General features: G+C 38.1%; 1 protein-coding gene across 1 annotated transcript in view; it reads left to right on the forward strand.

The window, feature by feature from the left end:
- Positions 1–17,032, forward strand: part of STK26 (serine/threonine kinase 26) — a 65,668-nt gene that overhangs the window by 43,687 nt on the left and 4,949 nt on the right. The window contains exons 3-6 of the mRNA XM_070784360.1: positions 9,908–9,964; positions 14,651–14,759; positions 14,846–15,003; positions 15,859–16,044. Coding sequence (XP_070640461.1) covers positions 9,929–9,964; positions 14,651–14,759; positions 14,846–15,003; positions 15,859–16,044 — 489 coding nt within the window. The 5' untranslated portion in view covers positions 9,908–9,928. The remainder of the gene's footprint in view (positions 1–9,907; positions 9,965–14,650; positions 14,760–14,845; positions 15,004–15,858; positions 16,045–17,032) is intronic.

The raw sequence follows: 17,032 nt of genomic DNA on the forward strand, positions 1-17,032 counted from the left end.
CTTCGGCCTTCAGGCAGAATCCAGCTCCATTTGTAGGGCCAAAATAGATTTAGATTTAGCAGCTGTGTCCTGAATGCATCCAGTATTCAGCTGCACCATTTTTCCACACCTGAACTTTTGGGTTGATGGGGGAGCAGAAAGGCAGCTGAGCCTTGACACATAACCTTTGTCAGGAAAGAGCTTTCTTCCTGGACTTTCACACATTATTCTCAATGGCCCAGTCTGTCTCAACCTCAGAATTGATGGCATATGTACTGTAAGTATGTCACTTGTTCCACTGAGTTATGGTGGTTATTTACACATCCTCCCTGTAGACTATGAGCTTCTTAATGTCAGGCAGTTTAGTTCAACCTGTTATGTTTTCACATCACATAGCACAGGGCATGGCACATCTTAAGCACATGATAAATACTTGTTGAAATATAATTAAATAGAATAATATCTAACCCCACCACCAAAAAAGTTGGATTTTTAGTTTCCAGGATTATAGAATTAACAGACACCTAAAGTTCCAGCAGATGGAGGTATTTCTGCATCACAGAAAACTCTTTGATGAGTTCTTGGGTTCCAGAGTTAGAGTCAAGATTTGTATCTATTGAAATATAAACAATAAATAATTAGAAAAATCTAGCTTAGATTAGAGTTTAAATTATTTTAAAATTTAAAACTATATCCCCATTTTGATATTTTTCAAAGGAAGGCAGTATTAGTTAGATCTTTGATTTTCAGGGCTTATAAGAGGGAAGGGTTTTTTGTTTATTTGCTTGTCTATCTCTAGGCCAGAAGGGTGTGTTTATAACCTATTAGGCTCTTGGCCTGCAGAAAAGTTAATGCTGTCTTTTTATCCTTTTATATTCTGCTGATCAAATATACCCTGGGATAAACTGTATTAGTTAATACTCATATAGATATTCATTATCAATTTCCCTGGCTTTTTTTTTCTTTTTTTTTTTTCTTTTTTGACTTTACAACATTGTATTGGTTTTGCCATATATCAACACGAATCTGCCACAGGTATACACGTGTTCCCCATCCTGAACCCTCCTCCTTCCTCCCTCCCCATAGAGCCTAATTTTTTTTTGTTTTTGGCCAAGCTGTGTGGCTTACAGGATTGCACCCCAGCCCCTGTCAGTAGGAGTGCAGAGTCCTAACCACTGAACCGCCAGGGAATTCCCAACAGAGGCTAATGTAGTCTAAGAGTATGTGAATTAGGTGACTGTGGAATTAACGCGTAGTAGAATAAATCATTAAATAACCAGTCACTGTGTGTCACACTGTACTAGATTATGGAGATGTAAAAGGGAACAGCTCCTGCCTTTGAAGAGCTTACAATCCCATTTTCCACTACAGTGGTGTAGATTTTGTGATTGAATGCATACAAGGTACAAGGTACCATTTGCATAAATAAGCAAATGGTCACTTCTATCATTTTTTCCCATTATGGTATGAAGGAAAGACTCACAGGAGGAAGTAATACTGCTAGTAACTCATATCCAATATACTTTGGAGTGTTAGCCATTACTCTGTTTTACTGTATACATAATTACTTGATTCTTTGTGGTATATTTTGCTTTCATATTCTTTCCTAAAAAGCTTATTTAGCAGGTCAGATTCCCTTTTTCAGTATCCTATTGGCCTCCAGTCTCAGTAGTTTTAGGTCCCCCTTCTAATTCCCGTGGTTGTAGGCAGCCCGGGAAATTTGGTGGTGGTAGTGGTGATGGTGGTGTGTGTGTGTGCATGCGCATGCTCATTCTGGTTTACTCTTTCTGGATTGAATCCTTATAATTTCAGATCCACTCTGGAGCAAATCTGAACACTTGGTATTTTTAGGCGTCTGTACCAGATAAGCTACTTTTGGTAACTGACTCAAAATATTAAGTAAGCCCTATTTAAAATGTGTACTGATATGGTATTGACTTTTACTGGTTGCTTTTGCTGTGCTGTGCTTAGTCACTCAGTCGTGTCTGACTCTTTGTTTCCTCATGGATTGATTATAGCACATCAGACTCCTCTGCCCATGGGATTTTCCAGGCAAGAATACTGGAGTGAGTTGCCATGCCCTTCTCCAGGGGATCTTTCCAACCCAGAAATCGAACCAGGGTCTCCTGCATTGCAGGCGGATTTATTACAAGCTGAGCTACCAGGGAAGCCCCACTGGTTGCTTACAACCTTTATTTGTATTCAATACTACCATGGAAAATGAATTGTAACTCTGTTTGCACTATTTATTCCTAATATTTCACATTTTAAAAAATTTCCCTCATAGTATACACGTACCAGTCATCCCCCAGATACTTAATCTTTTAACAAATATAACTGATAGTCTGTTTTCTCCAAATCTTGATTGCAGAATATTTTTAGGCCAGTAAAGGATACAGAACTCTTATCCAAGATGTCTTCTTAAATAATTAAACTGCATTATTTTTATCTCTTTAACCGATCATTAAAGTACATTATAAGAAAGACTACTTTGAAGAACGTGTTACTTCATGATAAAATTGTAGAAATTCAGATGGCTGATATTGATTATTTGTATCTAGATTATTTGTACACATACACACATATTGTCTCATTATGGGTATACGTATATACACAGAGAGAAAAAGAATTATAATTTTATAACTCTTTAATACTGTTTATTTAAATTACTTTCTTAAATCAACCCCTTGTTTATTTTCCATTTATATTAAGACGTAGTGTGACTTTTCAGGCTTGCTTTTTTAAACTAAAATCACATCAAATATAACAGGGTTTGGCTTGGTGCAGTCAGTGTAACTCAAGGCTGCATCCTCTAAGTACCATCAGAGAACTGCATCATCAATTGACTTCTGTTCTTATTGTGGCCCATCCTTGGATTTCAGATAACATGGGGGATTTTGTGAGTCAAGCTAATTGAGTAAAATAGGATACTGAGTTCTTCTCAGGTTGTCCTAATACAGGATATAACCAGGACCTCACTGTAAGCTGGAGGAAAAGTTATTACATTTGAGAGAAAATTATATGCTCTCTGAAACTGTATATAGTTGTAGTGCTTTTCTTGAGACTTGCAAAAATGTACTGGGTATTCATTTTGACTGAGCTCACTGTATAACTTTGTTTTTAAAAACAAGAGTAAAAACCAGATAAACACATCAGTATGACCACAGTATTTTCCTTTAATTTTAGTTCAGTGCAGATTTTCTTGACAGACAAAGTTAGTCTTTATGAAGAGTGCTAAAATAAGCAAACCCTTCCCTTCTGATCTCATAATATTGGAAGAATCTTTTATAATCTTTAAATATTTTTCTAGTTCGATGTAAATCTTAAAATGAAGGTCACTCAGGCATTGAATAGAATTTGAATCATGCCTTTATGTGCTGCTGAAAATTGCTTTTAGATTTCTGTTTATGTTGAGGATATATGCCCCCCTCCATATACCACAACTCCTGATATTTATTTTTTAAAAAAGAATTGAGTGATTGAAGTAAAATATTCCAGAACAGGATATGTACACAGCTTTCTCATTATTTTTCCTGAGACTTTTGTGTGTGCTTATTCCCAATGTATGGTGAATGTTTCTGGAATATTTCTGGAATTTTCTTTAAATAAAAAAATTTAGTTTTCTTGTGCAACTTGAAGGAAATTGAGAGGGAAATATTTCCTCCTTTTTCAGTGTTTTTTTTTTTTTTTTTCCACTCAAAATCAGAATCACTTTAAATTTCCTATAATACACCTATAAGAAGCCTCATATTAGACTCAATGCAGCAGATATTTATTAATTGGGTACCTCCTCTGTGTCTTCCTCTCACTCTGCATGTTCACCCTCATCTTTCTCATCTACTTTATTCTGACAGTTTTTAAATTCCTGTCTCTGGTTTCAGCTTCTCTCCTTAGCTCCAGATAGGTGGATCTAACTTCCCTCATATCTCCCACTTATCTGTGAGTAGGTTTGTCAAGTACACTAACCCCCAGACTGGGGAGTAGCATTTAAAATGGGTCTTGAATATGATTTTGATAGGGGTTGGGATATCAGAATATAATCAATCTGATTTCGGTATTGACCATCTGGTGATGTCCATGTGTAGAGTCCTCTCTTGTGTTGTTGGAAGAGGGTGTTTGCTATGATCAGTGCGTTCTCTTGGTAAAACTCTATTAGCCTTTGCCCTGCTACATTCTGTACTCCAAGGCCAAATTTCCTGTTACTCCAGGTATTTCTTGATTTGCTACATTTGCATTCCAGTCCCCTATAATGAAAAGGACATCTTTTTTGGGTGTTAGTTCTAGAAGGTTTTGTAGGTCTTCAGAGAACCGTCCAACTTCTTCAGCGTTACTGGTCGGGGCATAGACTTGGATTACTGTGATAGTGAATGGTTTGCCTTGGAAATGAACAGAGATCATTCTGTCCTTTTTGAGATTGCATCCAAGTGCTTCATTCCGGACTCTTTTTGTTGACTATGATGGCTACTCCATTTCTTCTAAGGGATTCTTGCCCACAGTAGTAGATGTAATAGTCATCTGAGTTAAATTCACCCATTCCAGTCCATTTTAGTTCACTGATTCCTAAAATGTTGACATTCACTCTTACCATCTCCTGTTTGACCACTTCCAATTTACCTTGATTCATGGACCTAACATTGCAGGTTCCTATGCAATATTGCTCTTTACAGCATTGGACTTTACTTCCATCACCAGTCACATCTACAACTCGGCCTTGTTTTTGCTTTGGCTCCGTCTCTTCATTCTTTCTGGAGTTATTTCTCCACTGATCTCCAGTAGCATATTGGGCACCTACTGACCTGGGGAGTTCATCTTTCATTGTCCTGTGTTTTCGCCATTTCATACTGTTCATGGGGTTCTCAAGGCAAGAATACTGAAGTGATTTGCCATTCCCATCTCACACGCTAGTGAAGTAATACTCAAAATTCTCTAAGCCAGGCTTCAACAGTATGTGAACCATGAACTTCCAGATGTTCAAGCTGGATTTAGAAAAGGCAGAGGAACCAGAGATCAAATTGCCAACATCTGTTGGATCATCAAAGAAGTGAGAGAGTTCCAGAAAAACATCTACTTCTGCTTTATTAACTATGCCAAAGCCTTTGACTATGTGGATCACAATAAACTGTGGAAAATTCTGAAAGAGATGGGAATACCAGACCACCTGACCTGCTTCCTGAGAAATCTGTATGCAGAAGCAACACTTAGAACTGGACATGGAACAACAGACTGGTGCCAGATTGGAAAAGGAGTATGTCAAGGCTGTATATTGTCACCCTGCTTATTTAACTTATATGCAGAGTACATCATGAGAAATGCTGGGCTGGAGGAAGCACAAGCTGAAATCAAGATTGCTGGGAGAAATATCAATAACCTCAGATATGCAGATGACACCACACTTATGGCAGAAAGTGAAGAGGAACTAAAAAGCCTCTTAATGAAAGTGAAAGAGGAGAGTGAAAAAGTTGGCTTAAAACTCAGCATGCAGAAAACTTAAGATCATGGCATCCGGTCCCATCACTTCATGGCAAATAGATGAGGAAACAGTGGAAACAGTGACAGACTTTATTTTTTGGGCTCCAAAATCACTGCAGATGGTGATTGCAGCCATGAAATTAGAAGATGCTTGCTCCTTGGAAGAAAAGTTATGATCAACCTAGACAGCATTTTAAAAAGCAGAGACATTACTTTTCCAACAAAGGTCCATCTAGTCAAAGCTTTGGTTTGTCCACTATCACGTATGGATGTGAGAGTTGGAGTAGAAAGAAAGCTGAGCATCAAAGAATTGATGCTTTTGAACTGTGGTGTTGGAGAAGACTCTTGAGAGTCCCTTGGACTGCAAGGAGATCCCACCAGTCTATCCTAAAGGGAATTAGTCCTGATTATTTATTGGAAGGACTGATGCTGAAGCTGAAACTCCAGTACTTTGGCCACCTGATGCAAAGAACTGACTCATTGGGAAAGACCCCGATGCTGGGAAAGATAGAAGGCGGGAGGAGAAGGGGACAGCAGAAGATGAGATGGTTGGATGGCATCACTGACTCAAAGGACATGAGTTTTAGTGGGCTCTAAGAGTTGGTGATGTACAGGGAAGCCTGGTGTGCTGCAGTCCATGGGGTTGCAAAGAGTCGGACATGACTGAGCAACTGAACTGAAGTGAACTGAGATGTGAGACTGGGGTATAGACAAGGCATTCTTGACTGGAAAAAAAAATCTCAGGTAGTAAAGTTCTGGCAAGGTGATCTCTACTATTCCTTGCGGTTCTGTAAAATTTTACATTCTGTCTATTTTTTTTTTTTTTTTACTGTAGTGGAATATGCATCACAAAAGTTATCATTTTAACCCTTTTAAATGTACAGTTCTGTGTCATTTCATACACTCCAGTGACTGTGTGGCCATCTCTACCATTCATCTCCAGAATGCTTTCACCTTCCTCAACCGAAACTCTGTACCCATTAATCTATAACTCCCCATTCTCCCCTCACCATAGTCCTTGGTAACCAGCATTCTAATTTCTGTCTTTAGTTTCCCTACCCTAGACTCCTCAGATCAGTGGGATCATATAACATTTGCCCAGTGGTGACTTGTTTGTCTTACTTGCATATGCTGGTTTATGTGGTCAGTGTTATATTTGGCTATTTGCTTCATAGACCGACCTGCTTAATTCAACATATACTTGATCTATGTTCATGTATATGAACTTGATCTATGATCTGTTATCTTGAAAATACATATCATGGGTATTTTACATGTTCTTTTCTTTTAAATGTTTGTTTTTCTGTGAACAAATGAATCCCAAGGTCCACAGTAGCGTTTCTGCCCACTTTGGCCAAATGTCTGCTTTAGTGGCACACAGTGGCATTCAAAGGCCCCATGGGGTTGATGGAGTTGATACTCCAGACACCAGTGATTTGTTAAAACTAGACTCCAACTTCTCCCTGGTAAACAGTATAACTCTGAAATACTTACTCTTTAGGTTTTCTGCATTTTGGAACAGAGAGCCATTTCCTGACCCCTAACTTACCACCCCGGAGAAGGCAATGGCACCCCACTCCAGTACTCTTGCCTGGAAAATCCCATGGATGGAGGAGCCTGGTAGGCTGCAGTCCATGGGGTCGCTAAGAGTCGGACACGGCTGAGCAACTTCACTTTCACTTTTCACTTTCCTGCATTGGAGAAGGAAATGGCAACCCACTCCAGTGTTCTTGCCTGGAGAATCCCAGGGATGGGGGAGCCTGGTGGCTGCCGTCTATGGGGTCACACAGAGTTGGACACGACTGAAGTGACTTAGCAGCAGCAGCAGCAGCAGCAGCAACTTACCACCCATGTTGATGCAGGACTTTACACTTACTCTTTCCAACCCATTGCTAAAACGTGTGGGTCGTTTTATAATTGGAAAAGTGGCATTTTCCCTGCAGGGACTTCTATGCTTAAATGTGCCGGATATATGGTTATGGTTTAGAGCAACTTGGCTCTTTTAGATTTGTAAACCACTATGTAGATATCATCTTAGGTTTTTAAATTATTTAAGAATAAACCAAATATTTGCATTCTCAAACGCAAACATCTTTTACCAGAAATCAAAGGTAATAGTTGTAGTTCCCCAAAAGAATACAAACACAGGATCTGGGAGTTTTGGTCAGGTTTGGTTTGTGATTGGTGTTTTCATTAAGACCCACTGTGGACAAGGAACGAGTTAAGAGCCTGTGTGGATTAAGCATCCGTGAGTAGGCAGGAGCTCCACCAGCTTGCCATTCCTGCCTGTGCCCAGTCGCACTTTGCTTCAGTTCCTCTGCCTGCCTCACAGTCATCTGAATGTCCAGACATATAACCATCCTCCAGCAACACTTGTCTGCAGAAGTGACGGTCAGAAGGAAGCACCCAGAAAACCTATCAGACAGCTCTGGTTCCCTGCCTGTTTCGAAAGAGTCCTAGTTCCACTGAATAGCTCGCTTGCAAAGAGGAAGCATTTTCAGACCTGGAAGTTGCTTAGTCATAAGGTTAATGACATTTTTAAGCTTTCTATGAATACTTTTTAGTGACGAACAGACAGTTGGTAAGTCTCTGTTTTCAATTGGTACCAAAAAAAAAAAAAAAAAAGCCACACATTGTTTTTAACTTGGAAAACAGGTGCTCTCATTCACACAGAACTGCAAAACAGATAAACATGTTTTGTAAGATCTTTCCATTTTTCTCTGAAATGTCACGTGCATGGGAAGCATTCTGAATTCATGAGGTAGAATGTAGTACTTATTAGAAACAAACAGTGGCAAAAGACAAGCTTCTCCGGCTATATGGCATTGTGAGGAACAGTTCACAGGTATCATGTTCTGAGTGTCTAATTTCTATACTTAAAACAAGTTGCATGAACCCCTCCTGGAACTCTTCTGCCCTCTCACTGTTATGGGGATTCATTTTGTCTCGTTCCTACTATAGATGCTATTCTCTCTCCTAAGCTCAAGCGAGCTTGTTGTGACAGGAGAGAGCGGGTGTCAAGATGGGTGGAGGGCATTGTTCCTCTCTCTCTTAGACATCCTACATAGTGTCAACATCTTAATTTAACTGAACCTTCCCTCCCCAGTCCCTAACTCTCGGCCACAGACTGTTCCCCCCACTACAGTGTCCCCTAAACACCCATCATCATTTTTCTGGAGTCCATTCTCTGCCATCATAAAGCCCTAGCCTCACAGAGACACTTGGAAATTTTGAATGGAACTCCTATTTCCCAAGGATTTTAGAGTTTCAGAACTACCAGCAATAGCTTGAGAATCTTTATCTTGCAGCTGGGACTGTAAAGGTGAGAAATGTGTTCCCGGAATCCCAACATGAAGCAAGACACTGAATCCACTTTTCCCCTAGAAACATTGTTATGGTATAAACAGTTTCTCTGGTGTTCTTTCAGGTATACTATGGATACCTTTGTGTTAAATTGTCTTTTGGAGGGGACTTCTCCAGGAACCTATGCATTATTTTTATGGCAAAATGCTTGCTTTCCAAATCCCAAACATCTTTCTTTAAAAAAGTGGACTTTTGGAATACAATCCATTCACAGCTTGGCTATTTGCCAGTATAATAAAACCAACCATTCTGCTTCCAGTCAGTTCTGTGGTCCTAAAAAAATTCAGAGAATACCACTCATGAAGTGTTATGGAGAGAGAGAGAGATGTCTCCAGTATTTCAAACTGTAGCTGAAAGAAAATTTAATGATTTCCAAATTTTGTCTGATACAGCTGAATAGTGTGTGTACACACACCTGTTTTGTAATTCAAATGTGTGTTCCCTCTATGGAGCTCCATTTCCTATTGTACAACTGACAGTGAAGTTAATTTTACCTGGATTAATCATCATGCTCTTCAAGCTACACATTTCCTTTCTCTTATCCATTTACCTTGGGGGAGAGGGGGCTATAGTGTTCTTACTAGTTTCTACATTTGTACAAAAAAATGCCCATTAATCATGGCTGATAAAAGTTGTAAAATAGATTAAAACAAAAACTAAAATAAGGTAGAGTACCCAGTGTCCTCAGACTCTCAGATCACATGGGAAGTACTCAGAAGCCCCATTCAAAATTTCTAACGTCTCCATTTACTTCCTCATTCATTTCCTTTCAGTATCATCATTCAAAATAATAATTTAAAGCTATGGTTTTTTCCTAACTTTTATTAAAGTTGCTAATAGTTTGACAATAAGCAACAATAATGTGTCATCTATAATATTTAGCTATATCATACATTCAGTAGGTTTCAGGGAGAGTCAAGACTTAGGACTTGACTCTCATTTGTAATATTCTATGGAAATATATATTGAGTTCCAAACAACTAATTTTAAACCTATATTTTAAAGCCAGTACATTAGTATGTCAGATTGAACATTTATGCTAGTATGTTGTTTGGCTCCAGTTTATAATTATTAAGCTATTTCATGGTTTTCACAGGGTTCAAAATTATGGATAATAATGGAATACCTGGGTGGCGGTTCAGCACTGGATCTTGTAAGTATTTTTAAACTATTACACACACACATCCATACTTTCACTTTTTCTTTTAATTGGAGTAAGCATTGGCTTTTGGGCAAGCTAAGTGGTTGCTTTAGTTAATATGTTCACTCTGCCTTCAGGACTGCTACTCTTAACATATATTCAGCTGTATTGCAGGTTCTGCACATTGCTGGCATTCTTAAAGTATATAAGAAATGCAAACAGCTTAATAAAATTCCCTCCAAATTAGGAATGAGTGTGTGAGAGTTGCCATCAGTTTCATGTTTTACTTTACATGCTTATCCCTGAGAAGACTGAGTGTTCTTAGATTTTTGAAGAGATCTCATCCAGATAACTGTTTCTAAATGTGGTTCTTGGGTTTTGACCAAGAAGCCCTACAGACCCAGCTCTCTGCAGAGTTCTCTCTGCCTTTCTGTAGGTGATGTGGAAATGTGATGGCATTTTTGTCACAATGACTTGGAAATGCCACAGCCATTTTAGCAGACCAGGCTGCTAAAATCCTGCAGTGTGAGGGAAAAGTTCTAATAAATGAAGATGTGTTGTGCACAGAATATTATTGAGAAACACTGGTTGTTTTCCCCCAAGTGGTGTCATTCTATCAGTGTTGTCCCTCCCCCTTTAAAATTGTTATTAATATGACATTGTATTTAAAATGCAATATGAATGACTAGAGACAACTTTGTGTGATAGAATGACTACTGGGCTGGCCTATGCGAGTTTGAGTTTCTAGGGCTGCCTCTGTTTATAACTAAGTCTGTGACTGTGAGCCAGACACATAAATTCCTTGGGCTTGACGTCCTATAAAACGAAGTTGCACTAAGTTGTCTTCCATCTTTAATATTACACAACTTTTATATAATATGCTCTGCCTTTGAAATTGGAGTCTGCTGTTTCTAAAAGTAAAGTGTTTTGATGATTAAGATCACCGAGTAATGTTTTAATTCTTATTTTTTTTAAGTAGAGATGAATTTCTCTGACTGAAAGTGATCAAATATTTCTTAAAGGCTTTAATATTGACTCCCAGTACCTCCAAAGTTTCAAATAATCCTATGAACAGAAATGACCATAAGCGATTTTTCCTTCCTTTAGACAGAACCATATTTAAACCATTCAAAAGAAATGGTAATTAAACTTGATGGAGAGCCTCATCTTCTAGGAATTCATCTCAGTTTAATCAGTTGCTGAGTTAGGCCATCCTTCCTTGTTTCTAATCTAATTCTTACATCCTAAAGCTCCATTTCATTTTTTTTTTCTTTCTCGCTCCTGTCTAGTGAGAGAACATAACTGGTATTTCTTTAGCTAATAGTCCTTCATGCATATGGAGTCAGGTCTCATTCTCACCATTAAATGATCTCAGCTCTATTTGTCTTGTCATGTAGTTTGATTAAACAATAGTTTATTCATTAGCTCCACAAGAAGCCTCACAATTGCTCTAGGAGCCTCCTCCTACTTTTTAAATATTAAGAATCCTTTCCAAATTTATCACAGTTACCTTAACTGGCCCCCCAAAATGTTTACCATGTCACTTCCCTGTTTTGTAGGCATTGGCAAGACAAAGTGCACTGCTTTCATCAGGATCTCTGATAGCAACGGGAAGCACTGGACGGTGCCCCAGCCCTAACTAATACAATCTGTATCCCCCAAGAGTAGTTGGGGCAGTTTTATGAAACCTCTGAATGAAATGATTGTGAGATCTTAATCTCATTCTGAGCTCTGCCTAAGTCCAAAAATAACAATTAGCATAAATTCAATGAACTTAAACTGTTTTTAGCTGTGTAGTGGCTAAAAATCAAGACACCTAGATCCTGTCCCCAGTTCTGCCATTGACTAGCTGGCTAATATTGGGCAGACTATTTAACCTGTGACTCAGATGTTCAAATAAGAAATTAGATGAGTAATCTCTCTAGTTTTCTTTTTCTAGCTTTAATACTTAATACTATTATGATTTAATTATAAACCTCATTGACTCGACTTTGTAGGGAGAACAAATGCTGAGAACATACTATTCTTCATTTAGGAGAATGCTGTCGTTTGGAGGAATCTAAGAAAGGATCAGGGTTAGAGGAGGGCACTGCTACCAGGGACAAGAGAAATTAAAAGGAATGCTGGGCAAAAGTGTTCATCCCGTTAAACTGGTGCCTGACTATTGTAATATGATTATGACCAGTAATTAAGTTCAACACTATATAGTATATGGACCTTCCCCAAAGGCTCAGCTGGTAAAGAACCAGCCTGCCAATGTAGAAGATACAAGAGATGTGGGTTCAGTCCCTGGGTTGGGAAGATCCCCTGGCGAATGAAATGGCAACCTACTCCAATATTCTTCCCTGGAGAATCCCATGGACAGAGGAGTCTGGCGGGCTGCAGTCCATGGGGTTGCAAAGAATAAGACACACCTTAGCAACTGAAAACAACAACTATATACCTCAAGATTTCCTCCCATTCTTACAAAAAAAATCAGTTGTGTGTGAACAGACTTTGAGCATACTGTACATTATTTTATTGAATTGATTATACCTCACTTGTTTCCAATAAAAATTGCAGTGGCTTACAACAAAAACACATATAATAAGGTTAAGATGATAAAACATGAGCACCAGGGGAAAAAGTTGGAAACAATATGCTAACCATAAGAGAAAGCATAGCAAAACATGCTGCATTAGGGACTGGCTGGAAGTCAAAGCAGTGTGGGAGAACACCCCCAAGCCTGCAAATGTCCCTCTCTTGAATATCCTCAGTTGACAACAAAGGCAAATCATACAAAGCCAGCACCCTGCCCTGGGGTAGACGTGTTAGCTATTAGAGACATGGTAAAATCTTCAGTCTTTGGAGAGAAGCTCCATTGTGCGCTCCAAGGACAGTGGACCAGGATCTTGGCATCATCTCTCCCAAGATTGCATTGGAAATTTTTAAAAAGCAACCTCTATTCCATCTATTTACTTTCCTTCTCTTTCCAGCTCCTTTTTTTCTCCTTTTCTGATCATTATCATCATGCCTAAGGAAACATTTTAACCACAAGGTTTGGGATAGTTTTCTGTCTGACATGAACAAGAAAAACCCAACTCTGCCACCACCCCACTCCCATTTCCCTGCCACGGAAGTGCCCTTCCCATCCTCCTCCAGTACCCAGTTAAGTGAGATTGCGTTGAATTTTAAACTGGACCTGAGTATACCAGATAAGCTAATGTGTCTTTAGGACCACTTTTCTGTTGGTTTTTACTAAAGTATATTTTTAAAATGCTGTATTATTCAGACCACTTTTAGAAATCCTTCAGAATGATAGCTAGTACCTTTTATATGGACCTTGCCCAATTTTCTGAGTGACTGAGAATATACCTCCTCTGGCCCTGTCAACATTTTATAATCAATGATACTAAAGTACTAGTCTTAAGTAGTATTACTTGACATTTATCTTTAAGTTGCTTGGTAGTACCTCAGAATTTCATTACCAGCAATCAATAAAATAATATACCATTTTCACCTTTTAGATGACTTTAATCACTGGTGTTTAAATAGATACTTTGGGGTGGAAGTTGATACATTTGAAAGTAAATAGATACTGTTACCTAGGAAAGGCACCTACTGAACTATAAACATCCCTGAAGTATACTATATATCCAGAGCATAGTTAATATTAAATAGTGAGACCGAAGTATGGGTTCTATTTTAAGCTGTTAAATTTCAACATGAAAGTGCCCTTTATTCAGAATAAATATGGCATTCATGAAAGATGAAATACAGAAGGTGCCAAAGAGCTGTGAATCCCTCCCAGTGTGAGGCAGAGTGGGCAATATTTGATTTTCACCACCTCTTCCCTCCTTCCAGCAAACAGAACTCTACCTCAGCTCTGACTTTAGATTCCCACCCTTTCCTGTAATAATATTATACAGTCCACTGTTTGTGCTTTATGAGGTACCAGAATTTTTAAATAACCATTTATTTTAAAGAGAGATTTTCAGATATTCCATTACAAATTCTCCTGAAACTTAATCATTGCTTTCCTTGTATTGCAGTTGAAACCACTGGCTTTAGTACAGGGATGGGGAAAGAAAGGGAAATGTGTTATGTTTATTTGAAAAACTGCATCGCTCCATGATTTGAATTTCTTTTTACAATGAAAGTTTGAATAGTTTAATTATTATATTCCTAGCTAAAACTTAAATCTGAGTCTCCAAAAAGTCTCTATGCTTTATAATGTTTTTGAAATACGTAAATGTTAAGAACGGTGCTACAGCAGACCCATATGATCAGATTGGGTTGCTGCAGAAATCTTATGGACCATCTGATCTAAAAATCAGTTCAGTGTAAATATTTAATGTTTTAAACAGCAAATGCCAAAATTTAAGTAGTTGATATATTTTTTCCTATCTGTCATGACTTAAGCATGTTCCTTAGATCTTTAATGTAAATATTTAAGAACCTCAAGATTTGAAGCTAATATATAGTTATATTATCTTTCAAGATTAAATCTAATCATTAAAATCTAATCATTGAAAACCCTTTTAGCCCTTTGACTTAACTCTCTTCACCCTTAAGAATTTTCTCATTTGTTTAAATACTGGCTCAATAAACAGAACTGCTTCATTATATATAAGCAATTCCCTTATTTCAAAGATAATGTTAAGTTTGAACTTTATTGTTCCAAACTTTTACATGTATATGTGTGTCTTTCCCCCTAAGCTGCGAGCTGGTCCATTTGATGAGTTCCAGATCGCTACCATGCTAAAGGAAATTTTGAAAGGTCTGGACTACCTGCATTCTGAAAAGAAAATTCACCGAGACATAAAAGGTATACAGAAGTCTAATATGAACCTGAGAAAAATAGATGCATTCTGAGGAAGCTGAGTTTTTTTTTCATTTCCTTTTCCCTCCTAGCTGCCAACGTCTTGCTCTCAGAGCAAGGAGATGTGAAACTCGCTGACTTTGGAGTGGCTGGCCAGCTGACGGATACACAAATTAAAAGAAATACCTTTGTGGGAACACCATTTTGGATGGCTCCTGAAGTTATCCAGCAGTCAGCTTATGACTCAAAAGTGAAGTGTTACCTATAAACTATTTTGTTTTTAATATTGTTTTACATAGCATCCTATCCTATTTAATAAACTGCCTTAATTCTCCTTCCTCTTAGAGTATTTCTAAAACTAGAGTCATGTCAAATTTTGCCGCTAAATCATAAGTTCCCTAGATGCTGGTAATACTGAATATTTGGATCTTCTTCCCTTCAGTGGCCTTCCATCCTACTTGGAATAAATCCAAAGTCCTTACTATCACATACATGGCTCTCTACTGTCTGGCCCTTGTCCACCTCTGCCTCATCTCCCACCACTCTCCTCCATTTTCTACCCATTTCAGCCACAGTGGCCTCTTTACTGGTCCATAAACACAGCAAGTCCCCTCCAGCCTCAGGACCTTTGCACTTGCCTCTCCCTCTTACTGGAATAACTTTCCTCTCAATCAGATCTCTGCTTAAACATTACTGACACAGAATAGTCTTCCCTAGCCATCCCATGTAAATTTGCAGCCCTTTTACCTTATCATTCATTACTCCATTATCCTGATTTTGTATTTTCTTCACAGAACTTAATACCATCTGACATCCTATTGTTTATTCATTTATCTTTCTCTTCTACTAGAACATCAGCCTCTTGAGAGCAGGAATTTTTGTCTGGTTTAGTCACCACCCGAATTCTTTGTGTTTGGAATGCAGTGCCTGGCACAAAGTAGGGAATTTGATACTTTTCTAAAAAAATGAATTGTATCAAAAAGTTATTAACACCACATTTCTTGAGACATTTTAATATTGTATGACCATTAGACTCCACAGGTTATTTTGTGGCAGAATGTTAGAATGGAATTTCAAGGTAATTGTTCTTTGCTCCTTACCTTAGGCTGACATTTGGTCACTGGGAATCACTGCTATTGAACTAGCCAAGGGAGAGCCACCTAACTCCGATATGCATCCAATGAGAGTTCTGTTTCTTATTCCAAAAAACAATCCTCCAACTCTTGTCGGAGACTTCACTAAATCCTTTAAGGAGTTTATTGATGCTTGCCTGAACAAAGATCCATCATTTGTGAGTATATGTGCTATGACCGTTGTTTTCTGTGGTCAGATATACATAGAGCCAATGTGGTTTGTTCAACAGTAAGGAATACAGTGCCTGTGGAAACTGTCTACAGACCATCCAGGAACCTGACTGTCCCGTCTGTGTTGCTAATTTTGTTCGGTTGTTGACAAGATCCGTAGTTCTTCTCTCCTTCCCCTGCATCTTCTTTTTTTGCTATGTTCCCTAGCACCTTCCTCATTCTGTTGATCGTTTCCTATTTCAAGGGGAAATAAAGTTCATTTTCTAGGATGTCATTAAGAAAGTATAACTATGCACAATGATTTTTATTCAGCTGTTTTCATTTTTCATGAAAAGTTGTTGGTGTTTCATGATTTTTTATTTAATGTTCAGAAATTCCAACATGAAGTTGTATACTTTTCCTGAGTCTAGTGAGCTCCGTTCATTTAGTTGGCAAATTTGATTACAGTTGTTTTTTTGTTTTTAAAATAAAGTTGCCTAAAATATACAAGAACTATCTAAATTGGATGTAACTATCATAGGTTGCTAATGAATATTCTGATATTAATAAAATATTAGGGAGGAAATATCCCCCACAGCACATGGTGTTTTTATTTAGATGCAATATGAATTAATGTGTGATGGAGAAGGGATTACTGTGGGGGTCATATGATGTGTGCAGATAATAAGAAAGTTATAGCCTTGCTAGTTCTCATGCTTTTTTCCCAATTTACAGTAAATATAATAAAAGTATTTTCATGTACAATCTTGTTTTAAAATTTTTACTTAATTATTGAAGTCCTGTCATGTGTTTCTCTGCTTTGAAGAAAGCCCTGCCTGCCTGTTTGCTGCTACATAGGCCACCTTTTGCCACTGGATTTTAGCAAGTTGATACCAAAGTAGTGAATTTAATTTGGTTGCCTTGAGCCACTTCGGAAATAGAATTAGCTATTGTCTTATGGCATTTTAGTTATCCTCATATTTATAGACAAACTTT

Source organism: Bos indicus, chromosome X (genome assembly GCF_029378745.1).
Source record: "Bos indicus isolate NIAB-ARS_2022 breed Sahiwal x Tharparkar chromosome X, NIAB-ARS_B.indTharparkar_mat_pri_1.0, whole genome shotgun sequence".
Lineage (NCBI taxonomy): Eukaryota > Metazoa > Chordata > Mammalia > Artiodactyla > Bovidae > Bos > Bos indicus.